The 19960-nt window shown below is 34.9% G+C and overlaps 1 protein-coding gene across 2 annotated transcripts in view; it reads right to left on the bottom strand.

Moving 5' to 3' along the window:
• The window catches only part of LRBA (LPS responsive beige-like anchor protein), a 794075-nt gene that overhangs the window by 649965 nt on the left and 124150 nt on the right, over positions 1-19960 (bottom strand). For both annotated transcript variants that reach the window (XM_042935320.1, XM_042935319.1), the window contains exons 10-14: positions 12584-12781; positions 12253-12386; positions 10027-10135; positions 9567-9719; positions 2281-2449 (exon numbers count right to left, since the gene is read on the bottom strand). In XM_042935320.1, the coding sequence (XP_042791254.1) occupies positions 2281-2449; positions 9567-9719; positions 10027-10135; positions 12253-12386; positions 12584-12781 (763 nt within the window). The remainder of the gene's footprint in view (positions 1-2280; positions 2450-9566; positions 9720-10026; positions 10136-12252; positions 12387-12583; positions 12782-19960) is intronic.

Below are 19960 nucleotides of genomic sequence, written 5' to 3'. Positions count from 1 at the left end.
GATCAAGAGGTACAATTTTCCAATTATAAAATAAATTCAAAGAGATTTACTATTCAGTTTAAGGAATATAGTTAATAATATTGTAACAACTTTATATGTTGACAGATGGTGACTAGACTATTGTGGTAACCATTTTGTAATGTATATAAATATCAAATCACTATGTTGATACTAATACAATACTGTTCGTCAATTATTCCTCAATTTAAAGAGTTTTATGCCTTCTAGAAACACATTCAATCTCACATACAATTGTATATACAATGTTTCAAATGTACAAAATGGGTTATGCTGAAACTATAATGAAGAAGTTTATTTTTGATTAAGGTTAAATGAATTCTAAAACATGAAAATGAGGCAATAAAATTCATACTCAATAACAATATGCACTTATATTTTGCTTTAAAAGACTCTGAGAATGTTAGTACAGTAACAGAAGTTTACAAAGAAAAAAGAAAAGGAAAATCTAAACTTTATATGTGAATTTAGTAAGAAATAAACTTGTTACTATTGTATAAGCTAATACAAAAAATTTTTAAAGTACACCTCAACACAGTTTGGTTCATTTAGAAGGGAATGTTATGTTGACTACCTCTGACATCTCCTCCTCTTCTTGAAAAAGTCCTTGGTCACACATGGCTCACATTAGAGTCAATTTTCATGTCTCAAACAAATAATCCTCAAGTAGAATGCTTTTGAAACCAAACCCCATTGTTGTAAGATCCTAAAGTTAGGTACCTGTTTGCCCCGTATTTTCTGCAATTCCGCCCCCAACCCCCCGCCACTAATCACCATCTACAGCTAGTTCTTAGACCACCAAAGCACAGGACCACCATGACCTCAAACAGATCAATTAAAATAGGAAGAAAATTGCTTAAAACTTTTTCCACATGACAATTCCTAGACAAAGAATAGGAGAGAGTTACTGAGTTACAACAGAATTAATTACAAACTCTGTTCAGCTCTCTCACTTGAAGTATGAGACTTCCCCAAGGTCACTAATCAGTCTATAAAATAAATGCCAGAATACAAAACTAATATTCAGCACATGTACATGATACAGCTACATCAGGAAATTACGATCTAGCTCTACATATGCTACAACCTTACCACCTTAAAGAGATCATATAAATTCTGTATTCTCATATCTTTCTAAATTATACATAGTGTATTCTCTAAGAATAAGCAGAATTTATTTTGAAATGGATAAAGAAAGCTTCATATTAATATGAAACCTTGTGTTTGTAAATCATTGAACAGCCAAAGCATTTAAGTACAGTGACTCTCCAGCATCTATTTCCTGATTTCAAGCAGCAGCCCTCAATTTGTATCAAGGTACTGAACCCAGCCTTGCTCTCAGATCATGTATTTCAGAGGTGGGACAGGTTTCCATGCCCATGTACAGGCAATCAGAAAAATACCTGCCACATAGACTGGACACATGATACAATCAGAGCCAATGAGCAGCAAAAGACTTTTGCTGGAAATGTTCAATACAGGCAGACACTCTTCTGCTGGACTTGTAGTTTTAAGGTTGTGAAGGTGGAGTGGCTGCTAAAGGGAGAGAATACATGAAAAGAGCCAACAAAGAAAAACTGGGAAATGGAGAGAGACAAACTGGGTTCAAGAGCCATATTCTGAATCCTTGCACCATGTTTTACTAAAAATGCCAATTTATATGAGGTGATTAACAACACCCTTTTACAACAACAGCCAATTTAAAATAGGTTGTACTTACAACCAAAAGATCCACCATTTGTCAAAATTTTTATTTTGATCCCTCCCATAAATTTCTGACATGATGAATGAATATTATCTTTCCAGTAATTTCCTGATTGATTATACAGGGAAATAATCACTGAAATTTTATAAGTTCATTATATTATTTATTAGAAGTAGATACTCCCCTACTTCCATAAGAAATCTCCATTTCCCAAAAAACATGGTTTTTAATTATTCTCATTATGAGAATTAGCTTCTGCATCAACACCATATGCTAATATAAAATTTCTTCACATTTTCAGTGCCTTAATATACACTCTGCAAACAACTTATACCAGCAGCAGTAGCATTCTTCTATAAAAGTAGCTGGTTTTTATTTTAAGTAGCGAGTTATTAACCTCTGTCAATCACAATTCAGTACAAACTATTAAAATTATCGGTAAGATTAAAATATAATTTTGCCATGATGATATTCAGAAAAACTTCAAGAATAATATATTATTGGTTAAAACAAAGAAAAACAATCTATGACAAAATATGTAGGCTGAGATAATATACCTAATCCTTTTGGGGTGATACCACTTCGATCCTGAGGATTCACTGCCCAGTAGTAGTACTTCAGTGTATGCATGATGAGAAGCACTGTTCCAACTCTCCGAATGGCATTATATATGTTGACTGTACCAATGAATTCCGTGGACAGGTAAGTATAGAGTGTCAACTGAACCTAGAGAATCAAAATGAAGAGCTTACATCAAAGAAGCAGCCCAGCATTTTACCCATTTCCAGTATATGTTCAGGCTAGTTGCGTGGACCATACTTTTTCCATGAAGATGCTGAACTTGATGGCAACAAGTTACCATGTTAAAAGGTAACAATAATCACAGGCGCATGCATATATACACACGTAAACACACACGTTCCTTATAAAACTAAACCAAGTAAATGCTTCTTTAAATAGTAGCATTATAAAGTAATCATCCCAAAATATATCAAATTTTTACAGCTATCCCATGAAAATAACTAATTCCTAATTAATTAGCACTTACTCATAAGCATATATAACTTATTTGTATAGTAAGTTTACTCTTCATACTATGCACAATTGTTTTAAAAAACTGGAAATTTTCTTGGTTTTGCAGAAAATTAGAAGCTAGAATAACTCAAAGAAGAAAGAAAAAAGTAGGAATAACCTGAAAGGGGGAAAGGCAGAAGTCAAAAGGGATAGAAAATGTAAAGCCTACCTTAAGAAATACTTATTAAAAAAACAGAATTCTGTTATAACAGCTCATTGCTACAAATATAATCTTAAGATTATAATTTCTCAACATGTTTATCAGTTTTATCCTCTAATTAGAAAAGGATTCTAAAGGGGAACCTGGGTGGCACAGTTAAGCATCCAACTTTGGCTCAGGTCATCTCACAGTCTGTGAGTTCGAGTCCCGCATCGGGTTCTGTGCTGCCAGTGCAGAGCCTGGAGCCTGCTTCAGATTCTGTCCCCCTCTCTCTCTGCCCCTCCTCTGCTCACGCTCTCTCTCTCTCTCTCTCTCTCTCTCTCAAAAATAAATAAACATTTAAAAAAAAAAAAAGGATTCTAAAGGGGCACTTGGGTGGCTCAGTCGGTTAAGCATCCAACTTCAGCTCAGGTCATGATTCCACTGCTCGTGAATTCAAGCCCCACTTCAGGCTCTGTGCAGACAGCTCAGAGCCTGGAGCATGCTTCAGATTCTGTCTCCATCTCTCTGCCCCTCCCCCCCCAATAGAAAAAACAAAACAAAAAAATTTTTAAATAATAAAAAGGGTTCCACTAGTCTTATTTCCAAATAAATCATCTCAATAAAAACATAAAAACTTACTAACTTCAAAATATAAGCTCTTATTATTATTTTAAAAGAGAGAGTGTCCAAGTGGGGGAGAGGGTAAAGAGGGAAAGAGAATCTTAAGCAGCCTGGGATCATGACCTGAGCTGAAATCAAGAGTCAGATGCTCAACCGACTGAGCCACCCAGGCACTCCTAAGCTCTTAATATATAAAGAAACACAGGATAAAGAGTGGCAGAGTCTGAACCACCTAAAATTGAAGCCTAATGATTATAGCGTAGAATACTATACATATGGTATATTCCAATGACTCGCAGAAAAATAATATTATTTTCATGCAGCTAATATCATTCAAATGGACAGGCCCAGTTTACTTGTCATTGAGGCTATTTAACACTTTGTCACAACATTTTCTTACACCATTCACAAAAAAAAACTCAAAATGGATGAAGGACCTGAATATAAGCCATCAGCTGCAGCAATTTCTTACTTGACACATCTTCAAAGGCAAGAGAATTAAGCAAAAATGAACTACTGAGACTTCATCAAGATAAAACTTATGCACTGCAAAGGAAACAATCAACAAAACTAAAAGGCAACTGACGGAATGGGAAAAGATATTTTCAAAAGACATATTGGACAAAGGGCTAGTATCCAAAATCTATAAAGAACTCACTAAACTCCACACCTGAAAAACAAATAATCCAGTGAAGAAATGGGCAGAAGACATGAATAGACACTTCTCTAAAGAAGACATCCAGATGGCCAACAGGCACATGAAAAGATGCTCAATGTCACTCTCATCAGGGAAATGCAAATCAAAACCACACTGAGATAACACCGGTCAGAGTGGCTAAAATAAACAAATCAGGAGACTACAGATGCTGAAGAGGATGTGAAGAAACGGGACCCCTCTTGCACTGTTGGTGGGAATGCAAACTGGTGCAACCACTCTGGAAAACACTGTGGAGGTTCCTCAAAAAATTAAAAATAGATCTACCCTATGACCCAGCAATAGCACTCCTAGGAATTTACCCAACGGATACAGGAGTGCTGATGCATAGGGGCACTTGTATCCCAATGTTTATAGCAGCACTTTCAACAATAGCCAAATTATGGAAAGAGCCTAAAGGTCTATCAGCTGATGAATGGATAAAGAAGTTGTGGTTTATATATACAATGGAATACTACTTGGCAATGAGAAAGAATGAAATACGGCCTTTTGTAGCAATGTGGATGGAACTGGAGAGTATTATGCTAAGTGAAATAAGTCATACAGAGAAAGACAGATACCATATGTTTTCACTCTTATGTGGATCCTGAGAAACTTAACAGAAGACCATGGTGGGGGGCGGGGGGGGGGGGGAGGAGGGAAAAAAAAGTTACAGAGAGGGAAGGAGGCAAACCAAAAGAGACTCTCAAAATCTGAGAATAAACTGAGGGTTGATGGGGGGGGGGGGCGGTATGAGGGAGGGGAAAGTGGGTGATGGGCATTGAGGAGGGCACCTGTTGGGATGAGCACTGGGTGTTGTATGGAAACCAATTTGACAATAAATTTCATATTGAAAAAAAAATACTTTGTCACATGGTTCAAATTCTTGACGATGCTATTTAAATCATTTAGAAAATATTTACATCCAACTATGCATAATGATGTATTATGGAAATATAATGTCATACACACTGTCCCTCAGTAGATGAAATCCAGTTGAGAAAATGAAAAATAGACATAAATTTAAGTGAAAAACAAACCTATTAAAATATAAAGATGACTTAAGAAAATTATTTTTAAAAGCATCTGGAATTAACACATTTATAAAGGGGCGTCTGAATGATTCAGTAGGTAGAGCACACTTTGTCTCAGAGTTATAAGTTGAAGCTCTGCACTGGGTATAGAGATCACTTAAAAATAAAACCTTAAAAAAAAATAAGAAAGAAAGATACAGAAGTGTGTAATTAACTACAAAATGAGTAGCAAACACTTATTAGAAACTATCAATTTGGAGGCCAGAGAAATTATTATAAGATAAGCAAAAAAGCCTAACTAATAAAACAGGTATTAAGGTAGGCTTTGAAAATTAGTACTAAGATAGGTAGACAGAACCAAAGACGATATTTCAAACAGGGAAAATGGTAGATCATACAACAGGCTTCCCAAGATCTAGAACAATGCTCTTCAAACCTGATTGTGCATTAGAATACCTGAAAAATATTTTTTTAAATGCTGATGCCTGGGCCCTATCCCAGACCAATTAAAAAACACAATGTAGGGTGGAATTCTGATTTTGATTTTTTAAAAAAAACAAAACAAAAAAATAAAACCTCTCCCAACAGGTTCTATCATCAGCCAGGACTGAGAACCACTGCTCAGGCATAATGTTTTTAGCATAATGTTTTACCCACTGAGGATAACTGAGTTTTTAAGCTAGAAAGCTTAGAAAAGAGTACTGACATGAAGACTTAATGCTAGAAAAGAGACTACTATATTCTGAAAACAACTGGAAGCTATTACACATTTGGGGGCTAAGAAATGATCTGATGAGAGTTATAAACATAAAAATTCTGGCAAAAAAAGTCATAAAAATAGGAAAAACTGAAGAAAGTCAGTTTATTGAGAATAATACTGTAGTAAAAGAAAAAGGCTTTAATAACACATTGACATGAATAAGAATGGGGACAAGATTATTCATATGCTAACAATGAATAAACACTCCTCATTTACTTATTATGTAATTTAGTAACCATATAAATTATATGTGTTAATATCAGTCTTTCTCATTACATTCTATGAGGGCAAGAATTAGAGCTGTCTTCTTCTCTGAATTAGAGCTGTCTTGTTCACCACAGTATCCATAGTGATAAAACAGTTACCCAACAAATGAAAGTAACCTTCCATTAAGCACCCTTTTCAAAAGCAAAGGTTGATTCATACACATATGCCTTCAACTTTGGTAACCACAGGTGAAATTACCATGAAGCTAATGAAGTTTAAACTTTATGCTCACTCATCCATACAGGTTGTCTGCAAAACCCTAAACCTCATTTGTATGCATTATGTCATATTCTTTTTCCTCAAAATTTCCACCCTCCCTCTAATTGTATAACATTCAGACCAAACAAACATTGGAAAACAAAACAAACCTTGCTAGAACTATCTTTATAATAAAATTAAGGTAGATTTAACCCCTTATGGATATACAAAGCAAACAGCTAAAACAGAAGGAAAGTTTAATATTAACATAACCATTGTAATTTCTAAAAAGGAAATTAAAGAAAATTATTAACCAAGAAAAGGTAAGAAACAGAGTGCAGTAATACCAGGAACCTAAGAAAATGATATAATGAATTTTTTTTAATATTCCTCTATTACTAAGTATCTAATAAGAGGCTTTTTGATCACATCAAAAGAGATCCAAAGCCTTACAAATATGCTGCTTAGTGGACAAAAAAAGTGTCCGGTAAAAGGTTTAAGAAGTAACCTGAAACAATCTTGAAAAGAAATAAGATTGAAGGTCACAGAAGAGAAAGAGGTCAAATTTGAACCCAGAGATTAAAAGGTACAGCCTCCAGCTGCCTCCTCTGATTATTTCCAAATGGCAATCACAGTCAGCAGCTGTTTTTCTCTTTAACATTTGAAAAGACCAACTGAAAATAAGATACTATGACTCTAGAAAAGCAAAAAAGTCTGAATTTTTTTCCAACAACTAAAATAAGTACCTGTTATTCTAAACTAAACAATGATAAACATTCCAAGTGGATCAAAAGGGAGAAGGGGAGATAGGAAATTAACACGTTTAAAATAATACAACGTCTAACAAAAACTTCAGATAGGGCATATACAATTATGCAATTTAATAAAAATTTGTTTCAAGTTCTGCTTAACACTACCACTATCAATATTCTTAAGATTTAGCGAAGGTTTATTTATATACTTTATTACAAATTCACTTATATTCATTTAGAAGTAATCGGTTTGTTGTTATAGTGCTAAATAAATTATTGTACACAAATATAATTGTATATAATAATTTAAATTCATGTGAATAAAAATGATTAAATGAGACCAGTATACATTAGAAGCCTTCAAAAATGGTGACATTTCAGCTATTTCTGAAGAATTAAACTCACAAATATGTATACATACATATATACACATTGATATGTACGCATATTTGCAATAGAACAGAGCTACAATTGATAGGAAATATATTTACATTGGAACTTTCCAGCTTTGATTTATATTTAGCAAATGAAAGTCAAATATAATTTGTATTTAACAGAAAATAAAGATTATAGCTGTTTTTTAAAAATACTGGCACTGCTTGGTAAGAATATGCAATGGGAAAAAGTCTCTTCAACAAATGGTGCTTGGAAAACTGGACAGCAGCATGCAAAAGAATGAAACTGGACCACTTTTTTACACCATTCACAAAAATAAGCTCAGAATGTATTAAAGACTTAATCTTAAAAATCTTAATCTGAAAATCTTAAATCTTAAAAATCCTAGATTTAAAATCCTAGAAATCTTAAAAATCCTAGAAGAGAGCACAGGCAGTAATTTCTCCGAGACTGGCCATAGCAACATTTTTCTACCTATGTCTTCTGAGGCAAGAGAAATAAAAGCAAAACTACACTATAGGGACAACATCAAAATAAAAAGTTTCTGCATAGCAAAGGAAACGATCAACAAAACTAAAGGCAACCTACTGAATGAGAGAAGATGTTTGCAAATGACCTAGCCAATAAAGGGTTAGTATCCAAAATATATAAAGAACTTACACAACTCAACACACCAAAAAAACAAACAACCCAATTAAAATTGGGCAAAAGACACGAACAGACATTTCTTCAAAGAAGACATCCAGATGGCCAACAGACACATGAACAGACGCTCATCACTCATCATCAGGGAATTGCAAAATCAAAACTACATGAGTTATCACCTCACAACTGTCAAAATGGCTAAAATCAACAACAAGAACCAACTGTCAGCAAGGATATGGAGAAAAAGAAATACTCTTGCACACTTAGTGGGAATGCAAAATGGTGCAGCCGCTGTGGAAAACACTATGGAGGTCCCTCAAAAAATTAAAAATGGAACTTCCCTATGATCCAGTAATCAACCTACTGAGAATTTTTCCAAAAAATACAAAAACACTAATTCAAAAGGATATATGCACCCCATGGGGCGCCTGGCTGGCTCAGTCTGGACAGCATGTGACTTTTGATCTCAGGATCATGAGTTCTAGTCCCACATTGGGTGTAGAGACTAAATAAATAAATATTCTTTTAAAAAGTAATGGAATACATGCACCCCTATGTTTATAGCAGCATTGCTTCCAACAGTCAAAATGTGTAAGCAGCCCAAGCGTCTACCGATGAATGAATAAAGATGTGGTACATATATATATATATAATCAAATATTATTCAGCCATAAAAAGGAATGAAATCTTGCCATTTGCAAGGACATGAATGGAGCTACAGAGTATAATGCTAAGTAAAATATGTCAGTCAGAGAAAGACAAATACCATATGATTTCACTCATACGTGAAATTTAAACAAAGTAAGTGAGTAAAAGGGGGAAAAAAAACATAAAGACAAACCAAGAAACAGACTCTAAACTATAGAGAACACACTGATGGTTACCAAAAGGGAGCTGGGTAAGGGGATGTGTGAAATAGGTGGTAGGGGTTAAGGACTGCATTTGTTATGATAGCACTGGGTGATGTATGGAATTATTCAATCACTATACAATATACCTGAAACTAATATAACATCGTATTTTAAATGTGTTGGAATTTAAACTTCAAAAAAAAAATACTGACACTGCTTTACAAAAGAAAGAAAAGATAACACTTATTTGCAAATATATCTAAAAAAGAAAAAAAAGCTTAGTCAAAAACTGCAATCTACTAAAATCGTATATGACAACATATAGAAGAATAAAAGAAAACCTCATTATTATAACTGTTCTCAACTACAAAAAGTTAGTGAAGATAGTAAAACAAAACCAATATATTACCTTGGCTGGAGTATGAATCCATATAGCTGGGTTAAGAAGAATGTGATCACACAATTGTTTGAGTAGGGGCATCCCATTCTGCAGATTACTCAGATATTTTGAAAATGCGAGACAAAGTTCAAGTACTGCTCTGTTAACATGGGATTTGGAAGACTGAAAAGAAAAAAATAGATGAAAGGTCACTACCAATACAAGGCAAAGTAAGTACATTAAAGGTTCTCAATACCAGAAAAAAGTTGGCCCACAAACTGCTAAAAGTTAAAGATGCCATGAGACTCAATGCCACATTTCTCTAAAAAAGCAATGGAAGCAAGGTAAAACAACAAAAGGTTACTTTAATTTTGGTAATTTTACGTAACCAAGGAGACACACTTGCAGAAAGAATTGCTCAACCACTTAGGAGACCAAATCCATGCCCTCAAAATTAAGAACAAAATATATAATGCATCTCATACTTTACCTTTTCAAGACTATATCCTATTACCAAGAAGCCCTTGCAGGCAAGCATCTGCTCCTGCATAGCAATTGAGTTCTTCAACAATTCCATGATAAAAGCCAGCAAAGTTGAACTGCAACAAAAACAACAGGCAACAGTCTGAAAAACTTACTCTTTTAAAAAAACAAGGTGGGGAGGGGGATTAAATAGATGCAGGCTTTCATCTATCTTAATAAAAAGTTCTCTATTTCAAGGAAAATGAAGTTATAAAATTGTCTCCAACATTATTTGGGGACTGGAATTTGAATGCAGGATTAGGACTTAATTATTTATTTCACGTACTTTATCATCAACCTACTAATAAGTCAATTACTTACAAACAACATGAGAAACATATATAAACTGAACAAAAATTAGCAATGTCTGAAAACAAGTAATAAAATGGCTAACATAAGTATATTAAGGCCTTAAAGAATAGATATAACTTAGATTAGCAAGTATATTCAATTTTAGAGAGTTAGAGGCCAGAGGCAAAAGACACATGGAGCAAATACACTAGGAAAGAAATACTTAGAAATGTGTTAGGGCTCCAGACTAGCCTGGTTAATGAAGAAGATAAAAAAGTAAATTTGGAATTTACAAACCGAAGTCCTCAAACACTAATTCAACAATTTTGTACATTATCCCAAAAGGAAAATCGTAATTCTGTAGTCAGTTGAGAAGACTTTTAAAACTGAATAGGGGCTAGGGCCATGCTCCTACCCTCACTTTTAGAGATACACAAAATGGAATGGAATGAAGATCACCTGTTACCTCCTTCTCAAAGCCTCTGAGATACCCCACAAACAAAAGAAGCCAACCTCCTCCCTCGACACAAGTGCTTTTAAAACTGTCAGCAATTTTGGGGTGCCTTCGCTCAGTCCGTTAAGCGTCCGACTTGGCTCATGTCATGATCTCATGGTTTGTGAGTTTGAGTCCCACGTTGGGCTCTGTGCTGACAGCCTGGAGCCTGGAGCCTGCTTCACAGATTCTGTGTCTTCCTTTCTCTCTAACCCTCCCTCACTTGTGTTCTGTCTCTCTCTCTCTCGAAAATAAATAATAAACATTAAAAAAATTTTTGTTAAGTCTTCATTTTCAATAAAGATAAAAAGTTTAAAAAAAGAAAGGGAGAACCAAGAAAAAATAACTGAGCTCTGTTACAGAAGTTTCAGACCAGGACACATAAAAAAATTAATGAAGTAGCAATATGTCAAGGATAACTTTAATTATTTTAATGTAGACAATAAATACTTGATTTGATATCTCATTCATTTAAAAAAAAAGTCATTTTGTTGCCTAAACATTTCAAGAGAATTATTACATCATGAAATACATACATTGATTAATTGATATCAAATTACACAAAATCAGGGAATTCTAAAAATGAATAATGAAACACTCATTTACTCAAATAATACATTAAACATAATTACTAGTCTCACTAGAATATACAGCCATGAAAAATTCATTTAGACACCCCCTCCAATGTTTTATATTATGTCCTCTTATATCTTTGCCTTTTTTAGACTCTATACTGTAAGAGACAAATGTGTCCAACATACAATCTAGTATTTTCAAAAAGACCAAATGTAAATAATAAATAACATCATTAAAAACTTCAGTTTTAATTTAGTTATATGCAATAATTAAAATGAAAAGCTAAATCCCCCATAATGAATCACTGCCATGTAATAATCTAAAATAACTTTTTAAATCAGAATGATAGACAAAAATGTATTCACTTTTGCTAAATCATTATTTCTAAATTTATTCTAAGAGAAGTTTATTATATTTTTTACAGCTTCCATATTTCCTACTGATAAAGAATTTAGATTACTACTACCTTTTTTTTTTTTTTTTTTTTTTGAAAGTAAGAGAGACTGCAAGTGGCACAAAGGGGCAGAGGGAAAGAATCTTAAGCAGGCTCCATGATCAGCACAGAGCCCGACATGGGGCTCGATACCACCACCCTGATATATCATGACCTAAGCCAAAACCAAGAGGTGAATGCTCAATCATGAGCCACCCAGATGCCCCTAATACTACTATTACTGACAGGAATTTGTAGTAACCTTTAAAATTCACAAATTTCTTTACATACATTCTTTTAACCCTACCAACAAATTTAAAAGGCAGAAAAAATATTGCGCAGCTCAACAGTAATAAAAGTCATCCTCACATCCACTTCAAGAACAAAATAATGGCACTCACCATATAGTCAAGTCAACCTCATCAGATAAATATTGCCTATAATCCAACTGTGCAAAAAGTGGAAACAGCACTTGTACTCCTCCAATTGAATGCATAGCACTTTGAATGGAATGTGTTAAAACTGCTTTCACATCCTTGTAAAACAGAAAACACAGTAAAGATTCCAATGATTTCCTTTCCCAAACAATAAAAAAAGCCTAACAAGAACAATACCTTATATCACATTTATTAATAGAAGCTACCTAATATACCTCACTAAAATTTACCATGAAAAATATTCTTAAAAGATTATATATAAAAAATAAAAAATAAAAAATGTCATAGCTAGTACCTGGAGCATGAGTGCATGCGGTGAATGAACAAAAATTGAAGGGTTGTCCTTAGGGGATGATTCAAGGCAGAGCTGGGCATCTGTAGCACGTGGATTGTACGTGAATGCAATGGCACTAGAAAGTTTGCCATCATACAAAAGAAGTTTGTGATGCTCAGCAAGAAACAGATCACTTTCCGCTTTGAATTTAAATGTACCCTAAAAATAAAGAGTAAAACAGTTAAAACAGTATACCACAAAAAGAAAATCTAGATACAAATCACCAGATACAAAAATTTAAGGAATGTATCTTTAATCATTTTCCTAACAATATCAAGTAAGAAGAGCCCTGTTTCATTACTTCTTTAGTGGACTGTATTCATTTTAAAGATACAATGAAAATCAAGTCGGTATTAAAACCTTACATTTGGGCCGCCGAGGTGGCTCAGTCGGTTAAGCGTCCGACTTCGGCTCAGGTCATGATCTCACAGTCTGTGAGTTCGAGCCCCGTGTTGGGCTCTGTGCTGACAGCTCAGAGCCAGGAGCCTGTTTCAGATTCTGTGTCTCCCTCTTTCTCTCTCCTCCCCCACTCATGCTCTCTTTCTTCTCAAAAATAAATAAACGTCAAAAAAAAATTTTTTTTTAACTTACATTTAAAAAGTATAAAACGTAGTGTCCTATGGCACATATTTTATCATTTTTTTCACTGTACTTTGTCTTTTTGGATTTTTTTTTTTTTTAAGAGAGAGGAAGAGCGTGAGTGGGAGAGAGGGACAAAGGGAGAGAGAGAAGGGGAATCCCAAGCAGTTTCTGTGCTCCGTGCAGAGCCTGACACTGGGCTCAATCCCACAACCCTAAGATCATGACCTGTGCCCAAAACAAGAGTCACTCAACCAACTGAGCCACCCAGGTGCCCTCTTTTTGGATTTCTTTAATTGTGGTTATTAACACAGTACATAAATGTACCATCTTAAACATTTTTTTTTAATTTTTTTTAACGTTTTTTTAATTTATTTTTGAGACAGAGAGAGACAGAGTATGAACGGGGGAGGGGCAGAGAGACAGAGGGAGACACAGAATCGGAAGCAGGCTCCAGGCTCTGAGCCATCAGCCCAGAGCCCGACGCGGGGCTCGAACTCACGGATCGCGAGATCGTGACCTGAGCCAAAGTCGGACGTTTAACCGACTGAGCCACCCAGGCGCCCCAACATTTTTAAGTGTACAGTACAGTAAGTAGTATTAACTATATGCATATTGTTATATAACAAATCTCTAGAACTTTTACATCATGTAAAACTGAAGTTCAGTATATATTTAACATCTCATTTCTACCACTCCCCATTCCCTGGCAACCACCATATTCTACTTTCTGATTCTGTAAGTGTGACTATTTTTTGTAACTCATGTAAGTGGAATCCTAGCATACTTTTTATTTGCTTATTTCACTTAGTATCATGTCTCAAGCTTGACTACATGGTAGCATGTGTCAGAATTTCCTTCTTTTTAAAACTAAATAGTATTCCACTGTACATATATACATTTTATCTATTCATGTGTCCATGGACAATTAGGTTGCTTCAACCACTTGACTATTGTGAATGATGCTACAATAAACTTGAATATGAAAATATCTCTTTCAGATCCTGCTTTTAATTCTTCTGCTCAATCATAGGGTAATTCTAATCTTGATTCTTGAAGAACCACCATACTGCTTTCCATAGAGCCTACAGCATTCTACATCTCCACTAAACATCCCCATATATGCATTCCACATATGCACTAAACAGTGCATACGGGTACATATTTCTCCATACCCTAGCCAATACTTATTATTTTCAGTTTTTTTTATACTAGCCATCCTAACGTGGTATGAGGTGGTATCTACTGTAGTTCTGATCTGCATTTCTCTGCTGATTTGTAATGTTGACCATCTTTTCATGTTTGTTTGCAATTTGAGTATCTTCTTTGGAGAAATGTTTATGCAAGTCTTTTGCCCACTTTTTTAGTGGGTTATTTGGAGATTTTTGTTGTTCAGTTGTAGGACTTCATTATAGATTCTGGATATTAACCCTTTATCAACTATATGGTTTTGTAACATGTTTTCTCATTTCACAGTTCACCTTTTCACTCAATTCCTTGATACATAAAAGCTTTGACATGCCAAAGATTCTGAGATGGAAGACCCATTTGTCTATTTTTATCTTTGTTGCCTGTTTTGGTGTCATATCCAAAACATCACTGTCAAACTCAATGTCATGATGATTTTCCTCTGCTTTCAGGTAGGAATCTTGTGTGTCTTAGGTTTAGGTCTTTAATTCATTTTGAGTTAATTCTGATATATGTTGTAAAGTAAGGATCAAAATTCACTATTTACTGTGTAGATATCTACTTTTCACAAATCCAGGTTTTAAAAAGACTAGCCAGGGGCACCTGAGTGGCTCAGTCGGTAAAGCGTCGGCTCTGGCTCAGGTCATGATCTCATGGTTCCTGAGTTCAAGCCCCCACGTCGGACTCTATGCTGACAGCTCAGAGCCTGGAGCCTGCCTCAGATTCTGTGTCACCCTCTGTCTGCCCCTCCCCCACTTGCACTCTGTCTCTCACTCTGTCTCTAAAATAAATAAACATTAAAGAAAAAAAATGTTTTAAGACTATCGTTTCTCCATTGTGTGTGGTGTTTGCATCTTTGTAGAAGATCATTTGAGTATATGTGCAAAGATTTATTTCTGGACTCTCAATTCTGTTCTATTAGTCCATAGGTCTACCTTTATGCAAGCACCATAATGTTTTGATTACTATCCCTTTGTAATATGTCTTGAAATCGAGAAGTGTGAGACTTCTAATCATGTTCTTTTTCAAGGTTGTGACTATCTGGAGACCCTTGAAATTTCATATAAATTTTAGGGATTTTTTTTCCATTTCTGCAAAAAATACTATTTGGATTTTGATAGGAACTGTACTGAATTTGTACATCATGTTCAGCAGTATGCATTCTTTAACAATTGCAAGTCTTTCAATCCATGAACCGAGGGTATCATTCCATTTTGTGGCTTCTTTGATTTCTTTCAACAATGTTATAGACTTTTCAGTGTACAAGTCTTAAGCCATCCTTAGGTAAGTTGTTCCTAAGTATTCCTTTTTTATGCTTTTGTAAATTAGATTGTTGTTTTATTTTCCTTCTCAGGTTGTTCACTGTTGTTATAGAGAGAAACAGCTGATTTTTGTTCTTGGCTTGTATCCTGCAAGCTTGTTGAATTTATCAGTTGTAACAGGTTTTCATTTAGAATTTTCTACATATAAGATCAAGTCATCTGTGAAAAGATAATTTTACTTCATCCCTTCCAACTGGGATGCCTTTTATTTCCTCCTCTTGACTAACTGCTCTAAGACTCCGAGGACTGTGGCCTACAGAAATGGTGAGAATGGGAATCCTTGCCTTGTTCCTGTTCTTAGAGGAAAAGCTTTCAGTCTTTCACTAATGCATATGTCAGCTGTGGGCTTTTCATATGTAGCCTTATTATTTTGAAGTAGTTTCCTTCACTAGTAATTTGTTGAGTGTGTTTATAATTAAAGAATAAATTTTGTCCAACAGTTTTTTTGCATCAATTGAGATGACTGTGTGGTTTGTGTCCTTTACTCTGTTAACATGTATATTGCAATGATTGATTTTCATATGTCCTCCATTCCAGGACTAAGTCTCTGCTGGTGACAGACTATGATCCTTTTGGTGTGCTCTTGAATTTGCCTTGTTAGTATTTTGTTGAGGATTTTTGCATCAAAATTAACCAGGGATACTGGTCTATAGTTATCTTGTAGTGCCTTTGGCTGTGGTATCAAAGTAATGCTGACCTCCTAAATTAAAATGAGTTTGGAGGGTGTCTGGTGGCTTAGTCAGCTGAGCATCTGACTCTTAGTTTCAGCTCAGATCATGACCTCACAGTTTTGTAGGGTCGAGCCCCGCGTCAAGGTCTGCACTGACAGTGCGAAGCCTGCTTGAGATTCTCTGTCTCCCTCTCTCTCTGCCTCTCCCCTACTCATTCTGTCTTTCAAAATAAATAAACTTTAAAAAGTTATGAGTTTGGAAGTATTCCCTCCTCTTCATTTTTTGAAAGAGTTGAGGAAGATTGTTGTTAATTCTTCTTTAATGTTTGAATACTCCAGTGAAATCCTATGCAGTACACAGCTTTTCCTTATTCAGAGGTTTTGGATTATGGATTCAATTTCCTTAGTACCTACAGTCTCTTCAGATTTTCTCTTGATAGGCAGTGTGTTTCCAAGAATATCCATTTCTTCACATTATTCAATTTGCTGATATAAAATTGTTCATAATAGTCTCCTAATTCTTTTTAGATTCATGGCATTAGTAATAATTCTTCTTTCATTTTATTTTTTTTCTTCTGTCATTTCTTTTAGTTATTAGGTCTTCTCTTTTATCTTAGTCTAGCTAAGAACTTGTCAGGTTTGTAGATCTTTAAAAAAAACTCTTAGTTTTGTTAATTTTTTTTTCTATTATTGTTCTAGTCTCTATATCATTTATTTCTACTTTGAATTTTTATCACGTCCTTTCCTCTGATAACTTTGGGATTACTTTGCTCTTCTTTTTCTAGTTCCTTGAAGGGAAAAATTAGTTATTGATCTGAGATCTTCCTTTATTCTTTTTAAAGGACTATAAACATTCCTCTTGGTATTGCTTTCCCTAAATCCCATAAAGTTTGATATGTTGTTTTCACTTGGCTCCAGAAATTTCCTGGGGATTTCTTTGACACACTAGTTGTATGAGAGTGTGTTGTTTGATCTCCACAAATTTGTGTATTTTCCAGATTCCTTCTACTATTGACTTAATTTTATTGGGGCAAAAAAAAGTATTTGGTATTATGATTTCAGTATTATTAAATTTGTTAATTTTGTGGCCTAATATGTTGTCTATCCTGAAGAATGTCCCATAGGAGCTTGAGAAGGATGTGTATTCTATTGGTGTTTGGTGGGGTGTTCTGTATGTGTTTGTTAGGGTCCAACTGGTCTACATTGTTGTTCATGGTCTCTGTTTCTTTAGTAATCTCTCTAGTTGGTCTATCCGTTAATAAAAGGGTTTTGAAATGTCTTACCATTATTGTGTTAATACATACTTCTCCCTTCAATTCTGTCAAGGTCTGTTTCATATATTTTGCAGCCATAAAGTTAGGTATATATATTTTTAATTATTGTATCTTCCTCGTGAATTGACACTTTTATCATTATATAATTTCCTTCTCTGAGTCTTGTAACAGATTTTGAAGTTAAGTCTAATTTGGAGGAGCGTCTGGGCGGCCCAGTCAGTTCAGTGTCTGACTCTTGATTTCAGCTCAGGTCATGATCCCAGAGTCAAGGGATTGAGCCCCGTGTCAGGCTCCACAATGAGTGTGGAACCTACTGAAGATTTTCTCTCCCTGTGGCCCTCTCCCCTGCTTGCACTCTCTCTCTCTCTCTCTCTCTCTAAAATGAATAAATGAAGTCTATTTTTTCTGATATACACATGGCCAACCCTGCTCTCTTTTGCTTACCATTTGCATGGGCTATCTTCTTCCATCCCTTCATATTCCATATTAGACCTATGGTGTCTCTCTTATAGACCAAAGACAGTTGGGTTTTGTTTTTTTAAATCCATTAGCCAATGGGTGATGGGTATTAAGGAGGGCACTTATGATGTGCACTGGCTGTTATTTTTAAGTGACAAATCACTAAATTCTACTCCTGAAACCAATATTACACTCTATGATAACTAACTAGAATTTAAATTAAAATTTAGGAGAAAAAAATCCATTTAGCCTATTTCTTTTAAGTGAGAAGTTTAATGCATTTACATTTGAAGTAGCGACTCACTATTGCCATTTTTGTTCACTATAATTTGCTAATTGACTTCTTTTATATGCCAATGATTGTTGGTATTTATATCCCTTTCTCCTTTTGTGTTAAGTTCTATAGGTATTTTCTTTGCCATATCCATAGGAATTACATAAAACATCTTAAAGTTATAAAACTCTATTTTTTCTTTACTTTTTTTAGACATTTATTTATTATTGAGAGACAGAGAGAGACAAAGCATGAGCATGGGAGGAGCAGAGAGAGGAAGAGACAGAATCCCAAGCAGGCTCCAGGCTCTGAGATGTCAGCACAGAGCCCGATGCGGGGCTCAAACTCACAAACCCGTGAGATCATGACCTAAGCCGAAATCGGACGCTTAACCAATTGAGCCACCCAGGCATCCCGATAATATTCTACTTTAAGCCAATAACGGCTTAAGTTCAATCACATACAAAACCTTTACACATTTACATCTCCATCACCCGATTTTATGTTAGTGATATCAAAAATTACATCTTTTCATATTATGTATAGATTTAGATTTTTATGCTTTTTCTCTTAAAGTGTGTATCAGAATTAAAAGTAATTTACACAGGGGCGCATGGGTGGCTTAGTTAAGCATCTGACTCCTGGTTTCAGCTCCGGTCATGATCTCACATTAAGTTCAAGTCCCACATCGGGCTCCATGCTGACAGTGCAAAGCCTGCTTGGGATCTCTCTCCCACTCCTTCTTTCTCTGTCTCTCCTGATTTCTCTCTCTGTCTCAAAATAAATAAATAAACTTAAAAAAAGTGATTTATGCACTAACATTACAAGATTACAAGATTCTATATTTGCGTATATATTTACCTTTACCACAAAGCTCATATTTTATCTTTTAAATCATACTTGTTTTTTTTTTTAGGTTTATTTTTCTGGAGAGACAGCATGAGCAGGGGAAGAGGCAGAGAGAGACAGGAAGAGAGGATCCACAGCAGGCTCTGTGCTGAGAGCAGAGAGCCCGATATGGGGCTCAAACCCACAAATCATGAGATGACTTGAGCTGAAGTAGACTGAGACACCCAGGCGCCCCTTAAACCATATTTCTAAGTAATCACAGACAAGGATTTTTTTCTTTAGTTTAACTATAACCACTTAAAGCTAAATGGAACATCTTTTCCAACAAAGACTTGCTGGATTCAACTTGTGAATTCTGCTTCAATACTGCTATAAAAATAAAATGTAAAACATGCTAAGACTGCCTTTATCTTTCTGACTTTTACACAAAACATTTTAAAAGCTTTAATATATTATTTTTCTAAAATTTCTGCCCCCTTGATAAGCAGTTAATAAATCTGTAAGCATTGATTTAATATTTTTTAATTTAATGAAAGCTGATTACAAAGGGAATTTTAGCATAAGTGAAATAAATGCTTTTAAATAATAAATACTTTTGAGGGGAAATGTCATTTGGGCAACCTACAAAAGCTAACCTATTTACCAACTTACAATATACAGACATATAATATGGGAGATTATATAATTCATTTTCCAAAGGCAGAAACTAAGAAAGTCTAAAGA

Source organism: Panthera leo, chromosome B1 (genome assembly GCF_018350215.1).
Source record: "Panthera leo isolate Ple1 chromosome B1, P.leo_Ple1_pat1.1, whole genome shotgun sequence".
Lineage (NCBI taxonomy): Eukaryota > Metazoa > Chordata > Mammalia > Carnivora > Felidae > Panthera > Panthera leo.
This window is presented reverse-complemented; position numbering and strand designations above follow the sequence as displayed.